General features: G+C 38.4%; 2 protein-coding genes across 3 annotated transcripts in view; one reads left to right on the forward strand and one right to left on the reverse strand.

Moving 5' to 3' along the window:
- The first annotated feature begins 1,176 nt into the window (after positions 1-1,176).
- Positions 1,177-11,029, forward strand: gabrp (gamma-aminobutyric acid type A receptor subunit pi). Its single transcript, XM_059346649.1, has 9 exons — positions 1,177-1,229; positions 1,381-1,493; positions 1,580-1,647; positions 2,830-3,047; positions 5,042-5,124; positions 5,325-5,462; positions 5,582-5,734; positions 9,011-9,204; positions 10,289-11,029. The coding sequence occupies exons 1-9, from the start codon at positions 1,177-1,179 to the stop codon at positions 10,622-10,624; spliced, it is 1,356 nt and encodes a 451-aa protein (XP_059202632.1). The 3' UTR covers positions 10,625-11,029.
- A 158-nt stretch (positions 11,030-11,187) lies between these two features.
- Positions 11,188-23,715, reverse strand: part of afap1l1a (actin filament associated protein 1-like 1a) — a 29,059-nt gene continuing 16,531 nt past the window's right edge. For both annotated transcript variants that reach the window (XM_059346647.1, XM_059346648.1), the window contains exons 3-19: positions 23,595-23,678; positions 22,764-22,843; positions 22,212-22,347; positions 21,966-22,061; positions 21,662-21,876; positions 20,819-20,998; positions 20,578-20,661; positions 19,907-19,982; positions 18,993-19,103; positions 18,681-18,892; positions 18,044-18,189; positions 17,863-17,932; positions 17,207-17,321; positions 15,107-15,274; positions 13,146-13,321; positions 12,938-13,060; positions 11,188-12,112 (exon numbers count right to left, since the gene is read on the reverse strand). In XM_059346647.1, the coding sequence (XP_059202630.1) occupies positions 12,086-12,112; positions 12,938-13,060; positions 13,146-13,321; positions 15,107-15,274; positions 17,207-17,321; positions 17,863-17,932; positions 18,044-18,189; positions 18,681-18,892; positions 18,993-19,103; positions 19,907-19,982; positions 20,578-20,661; positions 20,819-20,998; positions 21,662-21,876; positions 21,966-22,061; positions 22,212-22,347; positions 22,764-22,843; positions 23,595-23,678 (2,099 nt within the window). In that variant the 3' untranslated portion in view covers positions 11,188-12,085. The remainder of the gene's footprint in view (positions 12,113-12,937; positions 13,061-13,145; positions 13,322-15,106; positions 15,275-17,206; positions 17,322-17,862; positions 17,933-18,043; positions 18,190-18,680; positions 18,893-18,992; positions 19,104-19,906; positions 19,983-20,577; positions 20,662-20,818; positions 20,999-21,661; positions 21,877-21,965; positions 22,062-22,211; positions 22,348-22,763; positions 22,844-23,594; positions 23,679-23,715) is intronic.

The following is a 23,715-nucleotide window of genomic DNA, read 5'->3' on the forward strand; positions in this document are numbered from 1 at the left end:
GAAAGAGAGAGAGGCATGAGGAGGAGGAAATTGTATGTGGAAATGTTGGTAGAGGGAAAATTTTATGGCATAGTAAATGAAATGTAAAAAAGACAATTTGAATGTGCATGCACAAATGTAAAGAAAGGAAATAAAAAGGTTATATTATGAATCAATGTATTATTCTAATTAGCAGCTGCATGAGAGAGGCGATGGGTAGTGTGGACTAAAAGTGTAATGAGAAAAAGGAAAGCAGCATGCATACACCAACTCAAATTATCAGCTGAGACTTTTTCCTAAGTGGTAAACAGGAAAATAAATTAAAAACAGGAAGATATGGTGGCATGAATTAATAATCGAGATGCATGTGGAGAAAAACAACCTAATAACATTCACTCCTACAACTTTCATATTGGCCATTAGAAAAAGGAAATCAATAACTAGGTGTCATCATTCATAATGTCAGTGCTGTGTGAATAAAACATTGCATATTTAATGCTTTTGCTGAGGTGCTAGGAACATGTGAATATAATGGCGGTAGATGGAAACACAAACATGAATGATAGATTTCAGATTTTTTTAAATATTTATTTGGATTTATTAAAAAATTCCCAATGCACAAACAACATTAAAATGAAAAGGAAGGAAGTAAGACTGAAAAAAAGGCTCAAGTCGATGACTGACACTGTGATTTATCTGCAAGAGGAAAAAGGGTGACTAACAACAAGACAATGGGGACTCGCTGATGAGTTAGAGGCAGGATTAGTTATCAGCTTTTTGAATAAACCATGAAGTCGCAGCCTCATAAATCACCAGGTGACAGACTGTATACGACACACAAGATACACACAGGAACAGGCATGTAAATAGGTGCCTATATCTACACTTCTCTGTCAGTGTATGTTTCTGTATTGAAGCAGCTGTTAATGAATTCATGGAACAGGGAGGCGGAGATCAATACAAGTTTTTACCGCATTTTTACAAGTACAGTATGAAGGCAGGGAGAAGGCACAGTTTTATAACATCAAAGGGTGAGAATTGCTGCTGTGCTGCAAATTTCCCCTGAGGTTTGGGATCACTCCAGTTAGGTGCTGCCATCCTATGGTGAAACGCTGCCACCCCATTAAATGCCGGAGATTTTTTTGTTTTTTTGCTTTTTTTCTGTCACAGCTGCTGACCCCTGCCCGCCGAGCCACAATGTCTGTCCATCTGCACGCGCTGCTGACCCTCTGCCTGACATTCATACAGGGGTGAGAGATAAAAACTTACAATCAGGTTTCAGAACTTCATGTGCTGACATTGATATGTGTGTATTGATTGAGCTCACTTATGCTCTGCACCAGTTTTTTTATGGTCCATCACATGTCTCTTTTCCTTCCCATCTCTCTTTATTGTTGTCAGGGCTTGTATGTTTTCTAGCAACCACTGGGGAGACTGGAATGACTCTCAGCTCCAGCCAACGATTCAGAAGCTGATGAAAGGATACAACCGCTACCTCAGACCTAATTTCAACGGTAGGGAGGAGCTTGATGAGTGATTGTGTCATTTCATTTAAAAGCAGACTTATTTCTAAATCTCCCTGGGTCTCTGTCTTTGATAGAGGGTCCTGTGGAAATTGGAATGAGTCTTGACATCGCCAGCATTGATGCCATCTCTGAAATCAATATGGTACACCACTCTTCTCCCTCTTTAGTCAATGGGTAAATGTGTGTGTCACTGCAGGAATGGTAGTGACACTTCATGGTGCAGGTTCAGGAACGATCGTGAATTTATGCATGACTTATTGCATGAAAAAGCATGAATTAATTCATGTAGTACTTCATGAATGTACAAGAATCAATAGTATCTTATATATGAGTTAATGCAGGAAGTATTGGTTAATTAATGCATCAACTAACATGTATCAGTGAAAACAACAGCACTGTACATGTACAACTTCTGTTGATAATCATGATTTACTATAAATCACTTTTTCATAACTTCATCATATCAGTCAGCCGTTACTGGCATATCACAGTCATATCGGTACCTCCCAGCGTTTGGCGTATATGTTGTCACATATGATATGAAAACTTTTTTTTACAGAACATATAATAGAGAAAACCATGTTTTGGCTGATTATGAAATGGTGGTAGCTAGTAATTTTATTTTTAATTTATTCTTTAATATTGCAAATATTTTTTTGTCAATAAATATTAGATTTTTTTAAATGTCTTTAACTTTTCTAAATATTCAGTAATTGGCTGATACTGAACATACAGTACTGATGTTTATTTAGCAATTATATATGTTATATCAATTAATTATAAATTACAAAGGCTGCCATATTGGTAATCGTTAAATTTTTCCTCGAAAATCAGTATCAGTCTCAAAAAAATCCATATCAGTTGGACTCTGAATAACATAGGATCAATAATAATGTATTAACCTTTTTCTGTATGTGAGTTAATCATCTTTATGACAAATGATGCAGTCGCTCTGTGTATGAAGGCATGCATTTGAAAAAAAAATTGCAAATGCAAATTAGATCATTTTTTAGTTAATTTCAATTACCAATACAAGTAAGGACAAGAAAGGTTGAAGAAGACTCGAACATCACTAATAACTCAGAAATCATGAACTGAGATACCTTACTTTTTTTGCTTAATCGACATGCTGTGCTTGCACTAACTCATGCATGAGGTAATATTAATTTCTGTACATAGCCGATCATGAGATACTACCTTAATTAATTCATGCTTTTTCATGCATTAGGTCATGCATTAAATCATGATAACCCATGAACCTGCACCATGAAGTGCTCTAGAGGAAAATAATGAATTAATACAAGTCTTTAAATCATCTTTTTAGGACTACACTGCAACCATCTTCCTGCGTCAGCGCTGGCGTGACTCCAGGCTGGTGTTCCCAGGAAATGAGAGCGTCAGCGTGGACGGACGCCTCGTGTCACTGCTGTGGATCCCTGATACCTTCATCCCAGACTCCAAACGCTCCTTCCTGCATGACGTCACAGTGGAAAACCGCCTCATACGCATCTTCAGCAATGGAACTGTTCTCTATGCCCTACGGTACAGCTTTATGTTTATTGATTTAACATTTACTGACATTTGATACTCCTCACAGGTCCTGCTGCAGTATGAGGAAAATGACCTGGAAGGAGAAAAAAATGAAAATATGACACTCAAAATGCACGAAAACGAAAAGAGAGACCCAGATTCTTTTCTTTTTTTCACTTTTTTTTTCTATTTCATGTTGTTTTTATGATTGTCGTGGTAATCAGCCGTAAATTGGCCTGGGGTTCTTCTAAAAAAAGGAAGCACTTATGTATCATCACTCAGTCATATAACTGAAGGCAATGCCAGTGGATTTCTGTATTTTTCCTGCCCTTCAGATTGTGTTAGGGAAGATATGTCGGGTCCCCTAAGGTCACAGTCACACAAATTTGTCCCGATGTCTAATCTGTCATGTCACACTGATAAAGAACTTTGTTATGACTATGCAGCTTTATTGAGGACTGAAAGGGCAGTACTGTGCAGGATGTTCATTATTCTTCTTTGGAAGAAGACTTCATTTTGATTTGAAATGTCAGTGGAGTCTGATTTTATGCAGCTTATTTATTATTGTTTCAATAGTTACGTTTTATAGTAGATCAATGATGTACGCATCCATACTTGTCAATCAGAGATCCGCCATGTTTATTGGATTTAGCATATTTTGCCATGACTATATGAGAAAAATAGTTTTGAACTGCTTTTATATGAGGTACTCTTCCATTGTCAGTGTATTACATGGTGGTTGGCATGCCTCCAGTTTGGAGAAGCAGGCAGGTGTACTGGCACGGATGCTAAGAAATGTACTGCTGCAGATGAGGGCAGCAGCAAAACATAATTTAGCAAACAAAAAAAAGGAAACGCCTAAAAAGAATCAATATCAATTTAAGTGTGTGCTATAGAATATTTTAAATACTTTACCTTGTCGACAGACAACCCTATTTAAGTTTTTGTGGAGAGAACTGAAGTTGTTCCATGTTCTCCTCAAAGCCACCAGACTCCTTTGACAAAAACGCTAATTGTTCCCTTGCAGAATACAGGAGTTGCAGGTCTCCCTGCTGCCTGGAATGGTTAAATTGTTAGTGTTAATATTCAACTTTGGTGTTTTACAGGGTTAGTCAAAATTCAACAAAGTCACACAAAAACACAAGCAAACTAAACGACTGAGGCAACAGCAGACAAGTAACTCCCATGTTCTGCAAGGTAAAATTACTCTTTTTGTCAATGGAGTCTGGTGGCATAAACTTAAACATACAGGTGCATCTCAATACATTAGAATATGATGGAAAAGTCAATTTCTAGTAGTTCAAGTCAAATAACACCAACCAAGTATTGAGTCATATAGATGGACTTTTCAGAGGCCAACATTTTGCATATTAAACATACCTTTTAAAACTGGTCTTTTGTAATATTCATATTTTTTTAATACACTGAATTTTAGGTCTTCATTAAACATAAGCCATAATCATCAAGAAATTTAATAAATTAAGACATGAAATGTTTCATTCTGTTTATAATGGATCTCTATAATCTGTTATTTCCACTTTTTTAATTGAATTACTGACATAAATAAACTTTTCTATGATATTCTAATTTATTGAGATGCACCTGTAGTTGGGCTATAATTATGGTTATGGTTAGTAGACAAGCAACAGCCATATTCTGTGAGGTAAAACTACTGGTTTTGTCAGTTGACTCTCAAACATTGTCTAACAGCAAGGTAAAGCAGTGAAAATATTCTAAATATGTGCACCCTTAATGCATGCTGTTTCTTTAGGTAAGTAACATGTTACAGAGGAATTTCAATTCCAACGAGTCTGCCACTTATACACAATTAATGCTTCAGATACAGAACTGTCTGACACTTGATGTGAGCCTTTGTTCTTTCCATTGTTGCTCAGGTGGATGAGTTCTTTGTGTTCACTAGTTATTAACTACCCTGTGCAGCATCAAAGGACTAACAGTGTCTCAGGGGGAGTTTTTCTCATGATCTTGTTATGAATACACAACAGCATCACGGCTACGATCGCCTGTAACATGGACCTGACCAAGTACCCCATGGACAGACAGGTGTGCACTCTGCAGCTGGAGAGCTGTGAGTACCTGTGAACTCCACCAACCCTCCATCAAGCGTGTATGTGGACATACATCACCATCATTTCATACCCATCATCATCTTCATCATCATAATCATCAATGTAGTGAGTGTCAAACTGAAGAGATATCAACTTTAGCAGGTCAGGCTCACACTGACACTTAATCTATATGTGTGTGTGTGTGTGTGTGTGTTTTCAGGGGGCTACAACCTGCAGGATGTGGTGTTCTACTGGACCAGAGGCAATGATTCAGTGAAAGGACTTGACATACTGCGGCTGGCTCAGTACAGTGTAGAGAGCTACTATACAACAGTGTCAGAGGCTGTTTATGAGACAGGTAGGACACTACAACTCCCAGAATCCCCCTTACCTGCAGAGCAATCCTGTATGTAATGCATCATCTTTAAAATCTATCCCCTTTTTTTAGAAGCTGTGTCTTTTTGTGTTTCTTCACAGGACAATACCCCAAGCTGGTGTTGCATTTTGCACTGCGTAGAAATGTGTTGTTCTTTATTTTGGAGACGTACGTTCCGTCCGTTCTGCTGGTGGTTCTGTCCTGGGTCTCCTTCTGGATCAGCCAGTCCTCTGTCCCAGCTAGGACCTGTATCGGTCAGTACCAGACCTCTTACTGCATTCCACTAAAGATCAAAGTGTAATGGTGATGACCAGTGGTGGAAAGAAACAAAGTACATTTACTCAAGCACTGTACTTAAGTACAATTTTGAGGTATGTGTACTTTACTTGAGTATTTCCATTTTATGTAACTTTATACTTCTACTCCACTAAAAGTAGAGGCAAATATTGTACTTTTTACTCCACTACATTTAGCTGAAAGCTCTAATTCCTTTTCAGGTCGAGATTTAACTTGAAAAACATGATCGATTTAAAGTGATTAGATCTTTTAAAAAAAAAAAAGAAATCTCATAACAGTATATTAAGTAGTTAAAATGAGCTCTATCTTGAGAAAATTAAAATGCTGCTTACATAAATGCATCAATAATAATGATCGTATTATATTTTTGAAATATATAAAACTATCAGGGTCCATTCAACATAACAAGTACTTTTACTTTTGATACTTTAAGTACATTTCAATGCTGATACTTCTGTACTTTTACCTCAGTAAATTTTGAACGCAGGACTTTTACTTGTAGTGGAGTAATTTCACTGTGTGGTGTTAGTACTTTTAAGTATTTTTAAGTAATAGATCTGAATACTTTTTCCACCACTGGTAAAGATGCATTTGAGAGCATCCCTTTGAATTATTGCTCATTATTGAACAGGTCTCAGAGATAAAATATCTTACACAGTGTTTGTGTAAACTTGTGTAGCTGCAGCTATACTGCCCAGAAAGCCTAACTGCAGTAACTTTTGGTCGAAATTGAGTTATAACTAAAAATGAACTCCTTGATGTCTGTTTTATCTTGTGACAAAGTTTTAGATTTAAATTTTTGCTTTATTTCAGAGAAATAATTATATAAAAATTGCAGTAACTACAAAATCCATCTCAAAACAGAAGCAGATCGCAGTAATTGCACTTACCATGGTTTGATACAGTGCAGCCTTGTATTTCATCATTGTGTTGAACAGTGAAGACAAAAATAATAGAAATGAAGTTTATTTAATAGGAAAAGTATTATCTAGATAGTGATTAAGTAAAAAAGTGAGATAAAATTCTAGACTAAAATATAACATTTACTTTAGGTCTAAAATACAGAAATCTTTTAAAATAATCGTTTAACACTTTCAAATACACTTACAAACTAAATATAAAAACTGAAAGAAGACAACAACATTACTATAAGAAGCTTTTCCAGCAATGCAAAACCAGAGTGCAGTAACTACATTTTGGGGGTCAAAGGTCAAACAAATTGTCATGATTTTTGAGCATAAAAATGCCTGTTAGAAAACATAAAAAAAACTTGGAAGCAGTTTTTCTCAGTTTTACCCTTTTGCGTAGTTACTGAAGTAAGGCTTTGTAGGGCAGTATAACAACCAACCTTTTCATGATGATATTTGATCGATCCTTTCAAAAATGTAAAGCTTTGGTTGGGAGTGCTCAGTGATCTTGTGCTTCCACTCAGAGCTTCAGGCTCAGTAACATGTGAGGCATCCAGGGGGAACTGTAAGATGCCATTATGTAAATCCTTATTGAGACAAACAGATTTTTCTGTTCGGGGAGCAACATGTGAAACTTCTTATGAACAGAACTTAATCTGGATCCTCACTGTGAAGAGGGATTAGAACTGTTTTTGTCGGCATTTGCTTGATGAGATCTGAGCTTTGTGCATTTTATTTTTTTTACTTAATTTGTGTTTGTTAAATGGACCGAAATGTACAACTAAAGACACAGATGAAAAGTTTTAGAAGTCTTAACTTGCCAGAAAACAAACAAACCAAAAAAACAGAGAGAAGTTAGAAACAAAGCTGGTGCACTGAGTGAAGAACAGACAAGACAAACTTGCAGATACAAAAGAACAGAGACTAAACAAGGGATGCTGGGTAAAGGGTGACAGGTGAAAGTGATCAAGGGTGGGGCAGGTAATCAATTCAGGCACATGGGAGTAGGAAGTGAAGACACCTGAAATGTGAGACAAAAAAAAGAGTACATAAATAAAACAGGAAACGATTAAAAATAAAAGAATATACAAACAGGAAATAGACTTAACAGTACTATGTGGCATTGGTTTATGCTACATACTTGTCCCTTTTCAAATAAACATTAAATAAAAACATTACTATCATAGAAATTCCACATTTTTGATTCACTTTATGACCTTATTACACCCTATCTAAGCGACTTTATATGATCAGAGAAATAAGATGTATTTTAATGTCATATATTTAAATGACAATCTGTATTTTGTAGCACAAACCTGATAACTTCGCTACACTGAAAAAAATTGAATTAAGCTCCCAACCATAATATAATATTGACATTTACCTTTACAATTACCATAACCTAAAAATGACGCATGACGCATAAAATTCCATTTGTATTGTGGTTAAAAGCATTTAGAACACATTTTGGGGTTTATAATGTGTTTTTACTTATGCACGATATAAAAATCCTCACCTCGGTCACTTCTAGAGTCAACTGATTATCGACTAAAGTGATTAGAGATAAGATAAAGTGAAGTGACTACACATGATTCAACCATTATACGCTTTACTGACACCACTACCTGTTCATAATAGATAAAAGAGTAACAGAAACAAAGAATAAACAGTAAAAAGGTAGAAGAGAAATCTGAGCAGTCGAGGATTATTGACATGACGAAGTGTTGGACAAACATACATGCCAACCAGTGGCGGTTCTACACAGGGGCCTACAGGGGCCACTGCCCCTGTGAAGAATCCTTTGGCCCCTGCTGTGGCCCTTGTGTCAAATTAATAATAAAATGATCAATTTATAACAATGAACGACGGAACAATTCTGACCTATTTTTTGTTCAAACAATATCTCATTGTACACAAAAGGAACCCATAATGTGTACATTGTATAATAGTTTAATTGTGCAATAAAAGCTAAATATAAAGATCATGCACTTTCAAAATGATAAAAAAGTAATTGTGCACAAAAATTAGAAATGTCATTGGTGTACAAAAATAATTGTCTCATTGTTTCAATCAATGTAGTTCTTCCAAATATACATATATGAGACTTTTGGCTAAAATAAAGGTTTTGAATGCTTAAATATCATTTTTGACGTTTTTTAATGTGCCCCTCTGATTAAACACTGGCCCTTCCTTGGTCCCCACAGTAAAATTGGTTTGGAACTGCCACTGAATTGCCAACACTTGAATTGATTACTAATACATGGATTAACAAGTTCAACCACTAGTTTACATCATTAAACAACAATACTGTGATGTATTTTCCAGGCGTGACAACCGTCCTAACAATGACCACTCTGATGATGGGCGCCCGCACTTCCCTGCCCAATGCCAACTGCTTCATCAAGGCCATAGATGTTTACCTAGGAATCTGCTTCACCTTCATCTTCGGTGCTCTGCTGGAGTACGCCTGCGCCCACTTCTACACCATGCAGCACCAGACTTTAGAGGATCTACACAGGGTGAGCCACATTTTTTTTATACATTCAAATGTAACTTCTTTTAAACCACTTCTTAAAACCCACTTTTATAGACTTGCTTTTATGTATTGCTTTCTATTTTACTACTCCTTTTTACTTTTTTACTCCCTTTTCCTTTTATTTTCTGTGTATCTGAGAATTTATTATGATTGTTCCTGCTCTGTCTTTTATTTTTTCCTTTTAATGTAAGAATTGTTTTTAGAGTCAATACCACTATAAAGTGCTTTTTGTCCTCATCAGAATCGCTGTCATCATGAAAATGTAGTAAAATAATTAAATTCTTATAAACTTATAAATAGCCAAACATTTACATACATATCAAAATGTGTTTCCTTCATTTTATACTGTTTTTTTCATTGGATGTATGTGATTTTGGCATGTGCCACACACTGCACCACTTACTGCAGTGTGTGTAATTAGTGGTTATATGATACTAATTCAGAAAAAAAATACACGGTTATATTTTCCACAACAAGTTATTTGATCAAATCATTTTGATCATATATATTCTATTTTCATAATCATATCAAATCGCAGCCCACCCTGTCATTATGTGACCAAGGGTAGTACGATAGTGAGGAGGGTGAAATCTTGTCAGTTGCCTTGTATTGTACTTATGTAATTGTGAGTTGACATGGAAATATTCACTGAAAGCTTTAGGAATGGAATTTGGAATATTCATATGCTGAAAGATAAAAATGCATATTTGGTATATATTGATATGAAAAATTGCCATTGTCTTGAGATTTTGGAAAAGGTGAACTTGCTAACTGAGTCATGTTGCTAACTGAAGGTCAATCCATGCTAAATGAAATGCTAAAATTAGCCCAATATGTTCACCCTGTCATGTCAAAGGCACCATATGGTGATATTGACTCTTAAGCCTTATGACATCATTGTCTTTGTGATTAACTGCTTTCTGACCAAGCACTTTTTAAGCTGCTGTTTTTAAAGTTATTATTATTATTATAAATAAAACATAAGTTAAACATTAAACATTTTTATAGCTTTATTGATAGAGGACGAACCTCTATGGTATGTGGGTTTTTTTTTTTTTACCTATCAGGAGCTTCTGAGGGACTTCAATGAATCCAATGGAAACGGCTCCATCCCCATCGTCAGCTCCACCCGACCCAACCTGTCCGTGGAGATCGGCTCCACTGCAGAGGAGCCTACAGAGCAGTCAGCCAACAGTGACACTAGGAACAATGCTGACTTAAAAAAGGAGAAGGCCTCAGAGCAGAGCTGCGGCCTGTCTTCAGTGAAGGACGCATCCCGTAGAGCAGCATCCGTCTTCATTGTGGAAAACCCGCACAACATTGATCGCCACGCTCGCACCGCTTTCCCTACGGCATTCCTCTTTGTCAATATCCTCTACTGGCTTTACTATCTCTTTCTCTGAGCGTAGGTTTAATGCTGCTGCGTAGTTCATTTCACCATCCTGAAGCTGCTCTACCTCCTCATTTGAGACCCAATACCAGTTGCCACTGCCTGGATTTAAACTGATCATACAAGCTTTTTGTATCACATACAGAAAAACCTTTGTGTCCCACAGACAGGGCTGCAAAGTGATAAAAATCAGAAATTAATCTTTGTATCACACTCTGTGCTGAAAGCTATTATTGATCATGTTTGGCTATTAAGTACAAGTGAAGAAACAAAGCCTACATCTATTTCCTGACAACTTCTATCGAACAAATGAGGATGAGTTAACTAGTTATAGGCTGCCTGAACTGCATCACACTGTACTGTGTTGCATTGAATTGCCTTCATTAAGTGACTGATGTAGATGTGTTTTTTTTTTCTTGTTTTAGCTTTCATACATTGTTTCTACGAGACCATATACTGTATATTTACTTCACAGTATATTATGTGAAATTAAAAGACTAAATCAATGACCAAGAATGCATTTTAATGACAAATAAATTATGTATTGTCACAAATGATGAAATGAAAGAGCTCATGTTTGAGAATAAGACACACGTTTATTATTCCCTTATCCGGGTAGGAGAACAGTAAAGTGCAAAAATCAACCACAGGTTCAGCGGAAAAGTTGTTAAAATGATATATAGTGGAGATTTTACCACTCAGAAAAAGGTTTGGCTTGTAGCTTGGAATAGCACCTCTTTGTTAGTCAGTTCGATTACCTCCAGCAGGAGTATTTAAATGTGTGCCAGAGAGGGTCAACAGCACAGCTTCAACCTGAGAGGAGAAGCTAATAAGTGCAGTCAAATCAATGATAATCTATTTAGCCCTCAATGGCACAGAACTGAATACCTCTAATAGGTACGGCTTGTGGTTATTATGAGAAATGAACCGTGGAACAGTAGAAAAAGTAGAAAACATACAAAACAGTAGTCATGGCTCACTCTGTACAGGCACATCAAAACATTATATTATATAAAAGGCACACTGTGGCTTATACTGCCCCCATCTTCTAATTTTCCAAACCCATCACATTTCTCACATGGCACTTTACCAGACATTTCACCACATGCAACACTGTATAAGAACATAATCCTGTGTTAACCTTTCCTTTACAAAGCTATGCATTAACTGTGCACTTTTCTTATGTCTTTCCTTCTTGTAACTTTTCTAATTGCCACATTTCAACCTGTGTCACTGAAGACAATGAAAATACTTGGATACACAGTGAGCAGTTCTTGGATTTGAAAAAGTCCTTTTAGGAAGACAGAAGGGTAAATATTCAGTGAGATGTACCTCCACCTAGTGGCTGATTTATTTCATTACAGTTTATTTCATCAGTAAAGTCTTTTTGATGGAAGGTCATTCTTTGTAGGATTGAATGAGGCAACAGTCAGACTCTGACATCCATTCAGTCTTTCTCCAGTCCTCGACACTCTTATGCTGCTTTCTTTGATTCCCATTCCTGTAAAGGTAGAAAATTTATAGCTGATTTAGTAACAATGGGGAAAAAGGTTATTATTCCCAAGGAAAAAATGTTAAGGCAGGTGAACTGAAAAAAGGATAAGCAATAAGTTGAACAAAAATTGTTTTGTGCTGTAATGTACTGTAATTAAGAAAAAAACAACCAAACAAAGAGTCCACAAAAATACATACTATCTTTATATTTGTAGGCCTCAAATGAATGGCTTTCCAAAAATATTTTCATGATTGTAGCAATTAGTTACACTATCCAGCTTTCTAAGCTTCATCAAGTTCTTTTTACAAAATAATTTTAAGACAAAATAAACCAGAAATGCATATCAAGTGACTACTACATATATATAGTATAGTATATTTTCTGCAGCTTAATTTGCAAATATAATGTTTCTGTGCTCATTTTCCCAAAATCAAAATGCTAATAAGACAAGACAATTATTGTTATTGACAATTAATGTCTTGGTGGTCCACAGCAGGGTACCATATTAATTCAGTAAATCGCCTAGACTTGCTGGTATAACATAGGTAGAGATGTTGTGAAAGCAGAAGCAGCTGAGCAAAGTGATATCAAACATCCATGTGTAGTGACAGAATCACATTTGATCACTCAAAACCATAGCAGGCAATAAACTGTAATGTCGAAAGTGACTGTGTGAACACGCAGACTGTCTTATTTTATGTGTGAACTGTGAAAACCCATTAGATGATGACACATGCTGCTGGGATCTTATCAACCCCCTGTGAAGCCTGAGAGAGAAATGTGTTCATAATGATGGGCTGAGGAATTACTCAGGAAGAGAGAGAGAGTTACCTTTGCCTTCTGCATGACAGTTCCTGTAGAAGCATAAACAGATGGAGGTCTCCTACGCATCTCCGAGGCACAGTTTACTGGTAAAGAATCACTGTAGATATTCTGTGTCTTTTTGATGGAGGCCTACATAAATATAAAAAACAGTAAATAAACGTTGTGTATACAGATAGTGTTTGTGCATTTTATCCACATGAGGCAACAAAAATACCTTAGCGGGAGGTTTCGTCTCAACAGGAGCGCCCAGTGCTCCACCGGCCAGGCTCTTCTTGAGGTTTTCATTGACCTGAGTCAGCCGGAGCTCCAGATCCACCCTCTCTGCCTCTTTAGCTCGACAGGCGTCCTCCAGCTGGGACACACGCTTGTTCAGGGAGGACTTCCTCCTCTCTGCTCCACAGAAACACAGCAAGACACAAAACCCATTGAGATGATTAGGTTAGAAAGGATTAGACAGGCAGATTTTGTAGTTTTAGGTTCTTTTAGTTGGGGTTTAGACCATAGCAATAAAAAAAAAAAACAGATTTCCCTTTCAAATCTACATAGCAGGATGGTCAGAGTGGCGGACATTTTTATGTGTAAAATGATGAAATGGAATGCACTTATATAGCGCTTTTTCTAGTCTTTAACACTCAAAGCGCTTTACACTACAGACGGCGCTCATTCACCCATTCACACACACATTCATATAGGTGGCAGAGGCTACGCTAAACAGTGCCACCTGCCCCCCATCAGGAATTCATTCATTCACGCACCGATGAATGCAGTGTGAGCAATTTGGGGCACAGTATCTTGCCAAAGGATACTTCGACATGTAGGCTGACAGGGATTGAACCACCGGCCTTCCGATCAGTGGGTGACCAATCTATGCCCTGTGTACCACTGATACTTCGAAGAAGTCCATATAAACCGACCTGTGGCTTGTGTCGTCCCAATGGCCATTTCCTTTTGAACTAGTCAAGTGACCATTGCAAACAGTTCCTTCTACTCCCATAATAATTCTACTCAAGTACTGTATTAACTATAAGTAGAGTTTTGGAGTACTTTTCCTTGTTTGTTGGTTTGTTTCATGTTTTCTATATTTACTGAAAAGCACACAAAAGCACACATGCCTTACAAATAAAACTGACTTGACTTGAGTAATTCCATGTTGCTTTATACTTAGACCTGCACTACATTGTACACTGCCACTTATGTATTTTTTGCATTACTACAATTATAGATTCTTATATTCTTATTCTTATTTATAGATTCTCAGATTCATGACAACCTGTGATGAGTTTACATACTGTGTAATAAATATCACATAGAGATTAAACTACACAAAAGTAGTAAAAGATTAATAAAGTAATATTAGTCCGTGGCCTAGAGGTTAGGAATCGGGCTTGTAACTGGAGAGTCGCCGGTTTCAATCCCGGTACTGACACTTCTAGGACTGAAGTGCCCTTGAGGAAGGCACCTAACCCCCCTGCACAGCTCCCCGGGCGCAGTAATATGCTGCCCACTGCTCCTTGCATGGTGTGTTCACTTGTGTGTAAAAAAGGATGGGTTAAATCCTTTGTGGGATTAATAAAGTAATCTTCTTCTTCTTCTTCTTATTATTATTATTATTAATCTCTAAAACTAGTATGTACCGTTACTTGTTATTCATTTTGCTGCTTCTCCTTCTTTGTGTGCTACTTGTGACTTTTAATCTTCCAACACTGCTCGCAGCATAATATGTGAAAGTACAGGAAATTAATTGCGTTGAGCAGGAATTTTCATAACCGTGTTTTTGATTTAATAATGGAAGCAATTAGATGTTTTATTTATCCCTGTAGGGAAAATGTCTTCTCACACGGCCCTCTAATAACGGAGGTCAGGGTCGGATATGGAGCAGGGATACAGAATGTCTACTGAATATTTAAGCCTTCTCATTAATGTGCAGACAGAGACTGAACCATCCAGCTGGCGAAAATATACTACAAACTAGTACTTTTGTATAGGAAGACCCCATTTGTCTGTCCATCCCTATGATAATCAAGGTAAAAACAGTAGATACATGTTCCTGCTATGCTGTTCATTTTGAGGCTATGGTAACAGGTTTCCTTCCGGGCTTTGAAGAGCTTCAGAGATGTATTGGAGCTGAGCTCAGTGATATGATATAGCATCTGCTGTCTGTTTTGCTTTCCTTACCAGAGGCTGTCTTCAGCTCCTCCTTCAGCTCTCTCTTCTCCTTTCGGAGGGTCACAAGTGCATTTCTTATCCCATCCCTCTCTCGTTCCAGATCCTCTTTCTCTTTCAGGTAACGCTTGGCATCCTCTTCCGCTCGCGTTTTCCCATACTTTCCATATTGGTTGGCGTCTGGGTAGAGATGTCAGAAGAGAGCAAAGGTGAGGGTCGAATGTGCAGGGGTTATGGGAATGAGACAAAACATCTCACAGTGATCTTCCTGCGTGTCCTCATAAGTGTCACGCTCTGCAAGCCAAGAGTATGAAACCACATCTAGAACTCACATAAAAGCAGAGCACACAAATCTGATCTTTCATAATTCAAACGAAGACTTTTGGGAGGAAACAATGATATGATGCATGAATAAAAGATGAAGACACACACACACACACACTCCTGCAGAGGGAGAGGTCAGAAGGTAAGGCAGCGGATCTAATGTGAGTGTCCAATAAATCTCAGGTTACATCCTGAAGCCTTCAGCCATGGAGAGCATAGAGTCTTTGATGTGTCAGACAGTCACAGTGAAGGCCTGTGAAACAGCACTGAGACAGCCGACCATGGCGATATCACTTTCCTGAACTAAGGACGCTCATCTCCTTTATTTGTATGGCAGAAGCCAACTGACACAATGGAGCAAATGGGAGAGGTGAGTGAAGAGGAAAGAGATTATGGATGGAAAGCGAGAAGATGATTGAGAGGAGAGAGGAAGAAGGGGAATATTGAGCCAGATAAAAGCTCAAGTTTTATGACTGTCTGTGAATTGGTACACCACTGAAAGGACTGAATGAATAGAGTAAGCTGCAACAAAACTAACTTACAATACTTCTGTATGACACACAACTATATTAAGAGGTGCCATCTGTATTATTCTTGTTTCCCTTGAAGGGCAGCAGGCTGCTACCCTTATTTTATTTGGATTTATTTTATTTGAGGAGAGACAGATGGAAAGCAGATAAGGGCGTAAAGCTAAAAAGATATAGCAGGGACGTTTCTGAAGATTTTGGTCCTGATCTCAGAGGTTTAAATGTAATGCATTTAAAACAATATGTTGTTTAAATGCATTACAGATACTGAATCAGTAAAATTAACGAAGGGGTTCCACAGGGGTCAGTTTATGGTCCTTTTCTCTTTTTAAACTATATGAATAACCTAGGCCTGAATGAAGAAAGTCGTTTTCATTTGTATGAAAATCTCACAAAAAAACATTTATTAACATATAGAATAGTTTTGATCTTCGTCTTGGTGTTTGGTTATTCACTGTCACACTGACAAAATGATAAAGTAGCTAAACTAAAACAAAACAATACAAGAAACAATTAACCCTATCTTAATTTCTTCAAGTGATTGAAGTAGTTCTCCACTGATTTAGCACTGCACTCCCACAACATTGTCAGACTAACCCACTGACAGCTCGACAATGGATCGTAATAGGGCCGTTAACCTCAAGCTGAGATAAGGAACAGTCAAACGAGTTAAATGTAAATACAGCTTGTTTCCATCAACTAGTTTGGCGCAAATCAGATTTTTTTTAAATCCCTAGAACTAAGACCATCCTAAGGAAATCAGGTTCTCTGCACATTACAAATGGAAAAACCTTCAAAATGCTCTTGGACTTGCCACATTAATATGATTCTCACCGTTTGTCTTTGTCATTGAAACACTAGTTGAATGTGAATGTTTTACTTTACTTTCCTGTTCCCATAACTGAGTTGTCTCTTAACCCATTGAGGCCTGAAACGCCTGTAAAACCTCTGGGCGATTTTAAAATAAGCCCCTAAAACCTGAAGTTTTTCTGGAAATTCAACAGAAGTGTCGCTTCTACTAAATAATAGATATTTCAGCCTCTGTAGCAGATAGAAATGAAATTCAAAAAGTATTTGAGAGCTTATACAAATACTACAAAACGACGTATCCGCTTTCCAGGCTTCAATGGGTTAAACAGGACACTGCAGCAAAAGACAGTTTTTCCACTGCATAAATAAAGACTTCCATTAACCCATCAGTACAGATAATGAGAACAGGTTCAGCATTGACGGAGGTGAAGATGTGTTTTTTTTTACTTACTTGAGCCTGTTCGTTTGAGGGAGACTAAAGGCTTGGTTCTGTCAGAGTCGCTGCTGGAGAAACTTGAGCGCCGCTTCGTCTGACTCCCAGACTGCTGCCTGTGGTTCTCCACTGACTGGGTGGAGTAGAAAAGGGTGGGGGGACATGACAGATGTGGGAGGATGCATCAAGAGGGATGAGGACAGAGGGAGAAAAGATGGCAAAGTTTGTATATTATTATATAGCAGCGAACTAATCTTCAGATTTATTGGTTTGAGACCACTGAGGTGTGTATGTTTGTGGCTGTAGGAGGTGAGAAGCAGTTTAAGTGCATGTCAGTGGGGTTAAGAAAGGAGTTTACAGGCTGTAAAACTGCCATGACCTCTTGGCTTCCTGTCATCAGTTTGATTGCTTTTTCTTTTTTTGGTCTTTTTTTCCTCTCCCATGCCCACACACTCCCATGCTTATCCTCCGGCGTACAAAAAGCCGTCATTGATAGACATGTAACAGAGCACTGTCTGTCTGTTTGGATGACTGATATTGTGTGTCATATTCAGACAATTACAGCGCCAAACAGCTGCACACACACAGACATGAAGCTTCTAATCTTATCACATCAAAGTAAAGCATTACACATAACTGAAATTGGAAAATGTTTGTGAGCACATGCACCCCACCTGCATGTCCTCATTAGGAACCTCGTCATATGTCCTGGAGTCTGTGCTAGTGCTGGAGGACGTGGCCCACCTAGGAGAGAAAAATTAAATCTACGTGAGGTCTAAACATCATTGCATTGGTCAGTAGCCCTGCATTGACCCCGTTCAAATATTCCAACTCCCCCCTCTCTGTCTCACTCACAGGAAGGAATGTCGTGCAGCGTCGCGGATGTTAGCGATGGTTTCCACGTCAACGTAGTCGTAATGCAGTGACTCTGGATCTGTCGCCGAGCCTGTCTCTGCCAAGATGACACCGAGCCACCTTCCAAGTTCCTGAGAGCTGCTCGCCTAAAAAGAGACAAGACAAATCAGCTTTAAATATTCAGGTGGCGCCAAACATCTAAATTGCACACTGTAAAACCTCAATCATATAGAGAATTACACAAAGTAATTTGAGTTATTGTTCAAATGGAAATATTAAGAAGGAACGCTTCTGCAGGTCATTTATTCCAGCTGCCATAAGACTGTACAACACCAGCACAACCTGAACGTGTTGGAGTTTTCTTTCTTTCTCTTCTGCACATTTTTGCATATAATTTGCACTCTGCACTTTCTTCACTTAACTTGCACTAAGTTGTATATAGTATATTGTATATTGTATAATGTCTTTGTCTAATGTCTTTTTCTTATATTGTTTATTTTTCTATTTTTATCTTAAAGGGAAATCATTTTGTGTGAACATTTTTGTGGTCAGCTGTAACAAAGAAATTTCCCCGCTGTGGGATTAATAAAGTCTAATCTAATCTATTAACATAGGGAACATTTGCTCAGTATTTTACCTCCATAGCAGCCAACTCTGTGCTGTTCCGTAGGATTCGGAAAGCAAAAGGATGTTTGGGTCCCAGCCCCGGGACCACATCGCAGCCGTGGAGAGGAAGTGAAGGCAGGGAGGTCCGAAGGTCTCCTTTATCATGGTAGAAGTGCAGGGAGCCTCTGCACACACAGCACCACTGCTCACGCCACACCTGATTCACCAGCACGGACAGGTGGCCTTCGTGGTGAGAAGAGAAAGACACATGATGCATCTGGAGAGCAAATAGGACTAAAAAGGCTCAAGAGAGCTAAAGAGTGACAGTGAAATGGTGTCTGACCTTGTCCAGGGTCGCTCCGGGGTTCTCCTGGTCGGGGGGGCTTCTTCTTAGAGAAGCTGATGATACGTGTGATTTTACGGCCAGCAGCCAAAGCTCCCCGTTTCACCTTGCCTGCATCAAGAATGGAAGGATTAAACAGGTGCTGTTGGCATGTGGGAACTGTAAGATATTAAGTTATGTGATGACAACTGAGCAAACTCTATTGGCTGCTGAGGACTGTGAGACAGATCAGTGTTAATTTCTTTAAAGAAACCTATAATGAAATGCTTGTCAATGACCTTCTGTGCCATGACTTAGACAAGATGGCGAATAGGCGGCACCATGTCATTAAACACCAACTGTGAAGATATCTACACGCAGTATTGTTGAAGAAAAAGTCAGTCTGTCTCTATCTTTGTGTCACTTGTCCTCAGTCCTGACAACTGTGCTCCCATAATGCATAGAGTTTACGGTCAGAGGCTTGATTAACTTTAACTCATTATTAATCATTCAACCTGTGTTTTTTTCCTCCAGAAAATTATCAAATAAACTCTTTTGTGAAATATGTGGTAAAATGACAAATATGTACTAAAACGAATTACTGGTTTTGACTAGACTAGGACTAAAATGTTCAACATAATATAAACACCTAAAATTTGACCAAACCAAATGATAGCTTACAAAATTAAGAGAAACATTTGAATTTAAAAACTTGACTGCAATGACTAGAAGTAGACTAAACATTAATAAAATGAAATTGAAACACAAAATGTACAAAGGATTTTCATCTTAAGATGAAGACTAAATCTAAAATAGCTGCCTAATTTCACAATGAGACAGATATAGTTGAAAAGAAACTAGTAAATGGCCATTGCATTACTATGATTTACAGCAGCTGCTGTAATCATTTGTGGCTGTGTGTGTCTCTGTCTCACCATTCTCTCTGCAGTTCTCTCCAGTCGACACACCCACACTGTCTGAGTCTGATGTGTTTCTCTCTGCAGATAGCCTCTGAGGAAAAAGCACAGAATACAGGTTTAGACTTTCAGCAGCAACACAGTCCAAATCCTACACAGAATCGGGCTGTGTGCCAGGATCAAACTAGAGCTTAGCCGTCAACACTAGTCTTACTTACGAGCTAAATAACTATACTTGAGACAATTCATTAACAAGCTTTCAGGTATGTGCATCTGGATTGCTCTTATTATCTATAATATGACTCTTCCCTTCTTCAGTTCTTATGGTGGCCCCTCTCTCTTCATCCCATGCTCTCCTTCATGACTGGGCCTTTTGCAGTTTATGTTCTGGCAGGTTGGTTAGCTTTAAAGAGGATGTGCTTGTTCCAACACTGACTCACCACCACCCCTATCATTGCTGCCTTAACACCCAATTACGCTACATATCTCCTCTTTGTTCTGCAAGCCAAATACAGCTATCACTGTGCACTGTGCGGAGCCAAACGATTCTTTAGGAAAATTGATGTTGACAACACAATTGCTGCTTGCCACCAACTTTTCCTCACACCTCAGCTGTAAAGATAAATTATGTCTTGAAGATAAAAATGACAGGGACGTGCCGACACAAACATCCTCTCTCCTGCTCTTACCTTGTCAAGTTCAATTTTTCTTGGGATGATGGGGGAGGCGGATTCCTCAGGCCCTGCGCTCTGACCACTCACCTCTTTGACAACCTGTGGGTGATATTTTACGTATCACTCTTGACTGTTCGCTTCCTTTTGAGGTTTGTTTTTCCACATTGTCACTTCCTCTGATTGTCAACAAGATTAATGGCTCTGTTACAAGCCTGTATTCCTGCATGCATGCATATAATTTAAAAGTGTAGCTCACTCTCAGCCATCTGTGGGCCTGCTCCTTGCTTTGTACAGCCAGCACCAGTGCATCTCCATTTGGTAAGGTGAACCGGAGCTCATGGTGCTTCCTCTTGCTGTCTTTGGGCGCATATACAACAGTGCATTGGGGCAGCAGGAGGTCCACATAGGGGTTTGTGTCCTTAGAACTCTTATAGCACTGCAGAGAGGAGGTCACAGAATAGAAAGTTTAAGAAGAGACAAACTGCATTGTGTATCTATCCTGAAAGCATTATTGCATGCTTTCTCGAAGACTTGTGTCTGTGACACAGTAGAAGACTAAAGTTTGACAACCTTTCACATCTGAAGACAATGTGAGTTTTTAGTCACAGACAATAAGATTTTGGAAAGACTGGGCATTTTGCAGGGTCACTATTTGCAAGACTAATAATACATTTTGACAATTAAATAATTCATTTGGTATCCATAAAAACACATAACTTTAGAAAAAACAAGATAAAAGACATTATATTGGCAATTTGGCATTAACATAATCCATAAACTGTATTTGAGTACAAACTTTATATGTTGATTTTTTTCTTTTTAATATTCACTACTGGCCTATGTGTGTTAGCTTAGCTATTTTAGGGGCAGAAGACTGTGGGAATGAGAGGCAAAAATTAAGATTTGTCACTAAAAAAGTGCTGGTTGGTGGATTTCATACATGCAGGGAAAAAACACTTTTGATATTGTCTTGTTCACTCCACCACTGCACCAGGTTCTCCTATTTTCCCAGAGTCCTAGAAAACGAAGATCTGTTCATGTTCTTGTGCCTCCCCAGCTTGGTGTAAGAACAGTGTTACTTACATCAGAGACTTCTCACCTGTAGTCTGTTCTCCCGTATGACAGTGAGCTGTTTCGCCCACTGGCCGAATCGTTTTTTGCGCAGCAGGAAGGCACAGATACGGCAGTCCCTGGCAGGAGGCATGGAGCTCTCAACAGAGGGCCACTGATGAGTGAGTGTAACACCGGGGCTCCTCTCTTCCTCATCCTCTTCGTAGGACTCGTAGGAACTGCTCAGAGCATCAGAGTCATTGTCTGAGAGGACAACAGAGAAGAGCTTTAAAAACAGGCTTTTTATCTAGTAATAATGTAAATCTGGGGGTAATATTTTGTTTTGAACTCACAGGAGTTTTTGCGATGTGTGTTTATGCAGGTAGTGGGGTAGTTGTTATCAGCATCTTCATACCCATCCTCTATTGAGTTGGGAGGACTAGGCCTGACTGAAAATGGAAGGAAAAAAATCCTAATTAGTCCTTATGTTCCATCGTGCCTTTTAATGTAACTTGTACTTTGTAATTACAGACTTAGTGGTTTTTACAGCAACATGACACTAAGGGCACTGAGTTCAGCAGAAGCGGGAAGATGCTGACCTCGTGTGATGATGTACTCGGGCAACTTGCCAGGACTGAGGGGCACTGCTTCCTCGTAATAGTCCTCAGGAGGAGGAGTTGTGGGCAGAGGGGGAGGAGAGTCAGCTGAGTGCGGGGCTGAGGAGTCTGCACAGTTCTGTGAAATGGTAACACACAAACACAACTCTCAAATTTCCCTCATAACCATGAAAGATTTTTCTTTTTTTCACAGCCTTAGAGCTTCATCATCAAAGAGATACATAGTTAAAGCCTTAAAATTATATCATAAATTAGACACATGGGCTCTGGGCGGGTCCCTAAATCTTTACTTTTCCAACAGCTTGCAGAGTGATGAGCATGTGTGCATGGGAAACCCCCACAACATGGAATACAATCTCTGTTTTTCTTTGCGTTTTTTCCCTCAATTCATTGAGGTGCAAAAGCTCTCTGCAAAGTTGGATTTGGATGGTGTGAACAGCATATATACAACAACATACATCCCACACACAGTGTCATATGAAATTGATCATTCTGGAAAGGGACAAGGTAGAAAATGAACTATTGGCCACTTGCCTGTTTTAAAGTGTCAGATTGTGTGTTTTTGTCTTCTTTCAGATCATCTGTAACATCCTTTAGGTCTCCAAGCTTGCAGTCTATAAAAACAGACAATAACAAAAAAAAAACAGCATACATTTGAACTCACGCTCATACAAAGAGAACACAATATCTACAGCACTTTCATATACAGGGTTCCTACAGCTTCAGGGAAGTTAGATTTATGACGTTTTAAGGACTTTGTATTGCTACTCTGAATGAAATTCAAGTCCATTTTTACAATAATCAAAACTGAAGGAAAAAAACATTAAGCAATCAACAATTTTGCCCAAATGTTACACCATAAAACATGTCTTGATGTTGGCCTGGTGTTTGTTGGAAAGTTTTCTTGGCAATTTTGGGTTTTACACTCTGCATGTGGGATTCCACTGCTTTGACTCCCATTGTGTCAAGTTTGAATAACTTTTGCATAAAATACAGTGAGCCTGGTCTAAATTACCTTGTGCGGTATTCTGCCATGTTGTGAAATCTTTGTTCCACGGCCAATTTATAGCTAATGTATATCTAGCAGACATTGTATCCTCTGCTCTGATCATTCCTTTTATCCATTTACTAATAAATTACCAATTTTCTTTGCAATGATGCAACATAAGAAAAACAATTTAATCCTACAAAACCCACGTCTGAGCATTTGAAAAATTGATTTAAGACATTTTAATACTAATTTGGGCCTCATATTTAGAATAATGAGTCAATGGCTTTTTTAAGAATCTGTGGTAACCCTGTATATGGATAGCTTTACATCTTACAGCACTATGTAGGATCACCATCAATACTCATCAAACTCACCAAATGTCTCAAATAGGGACTCCACAAAGCTGGTGCCATTTCTGTACACTGCTGAGTTCATGTAAATGTAGTCTGTTCCTGAAACTTGAGGCAAAGAAAGAGACCTTTAAAACGTCAAGTA

Source organism: Centropristis striata, chromosome 12 (genome assembly GCF_030273125.1).
Source record: "Centropristis striata isolate RG_2023a ecotype Rhode Island chromosome 12, C.striata_1.0, whole genome shotgun sequence".
Lineage (NCBI taxonomy): Eukaryota > Metazoa > Chordata > Actinopteri > Perciformes > Serranidae > Centropristis > Centropristis striata.

What these genes read in the sequence shown, in the direction of transcription:
- gabrp (XM_059346649.1), top strand. Translation starts at nt 1,177, where the DNA reads ATGTCTGTCCATCTGCACGCGCTGCTGACCCTCTGCCTGACATTCATA. An exon ending in ACTGTTCTCTATGCCCTACG is followed by an intron (nt 3,048 to 5,041) that starts GTACAGCTTTAT and finishes AATACACAACAG; the next exon opens with CATCACGGCTACGATCGCCT. An exon ending in CACTCTGCAGCTGGAGAGCT is followed by an intron (nt 5,125 to 5,324) that starts GTGAGTACCTGT and finishes GTGTGTTTTCAG; the next exon opens with GGGGCTACAACCTGCAGGAT.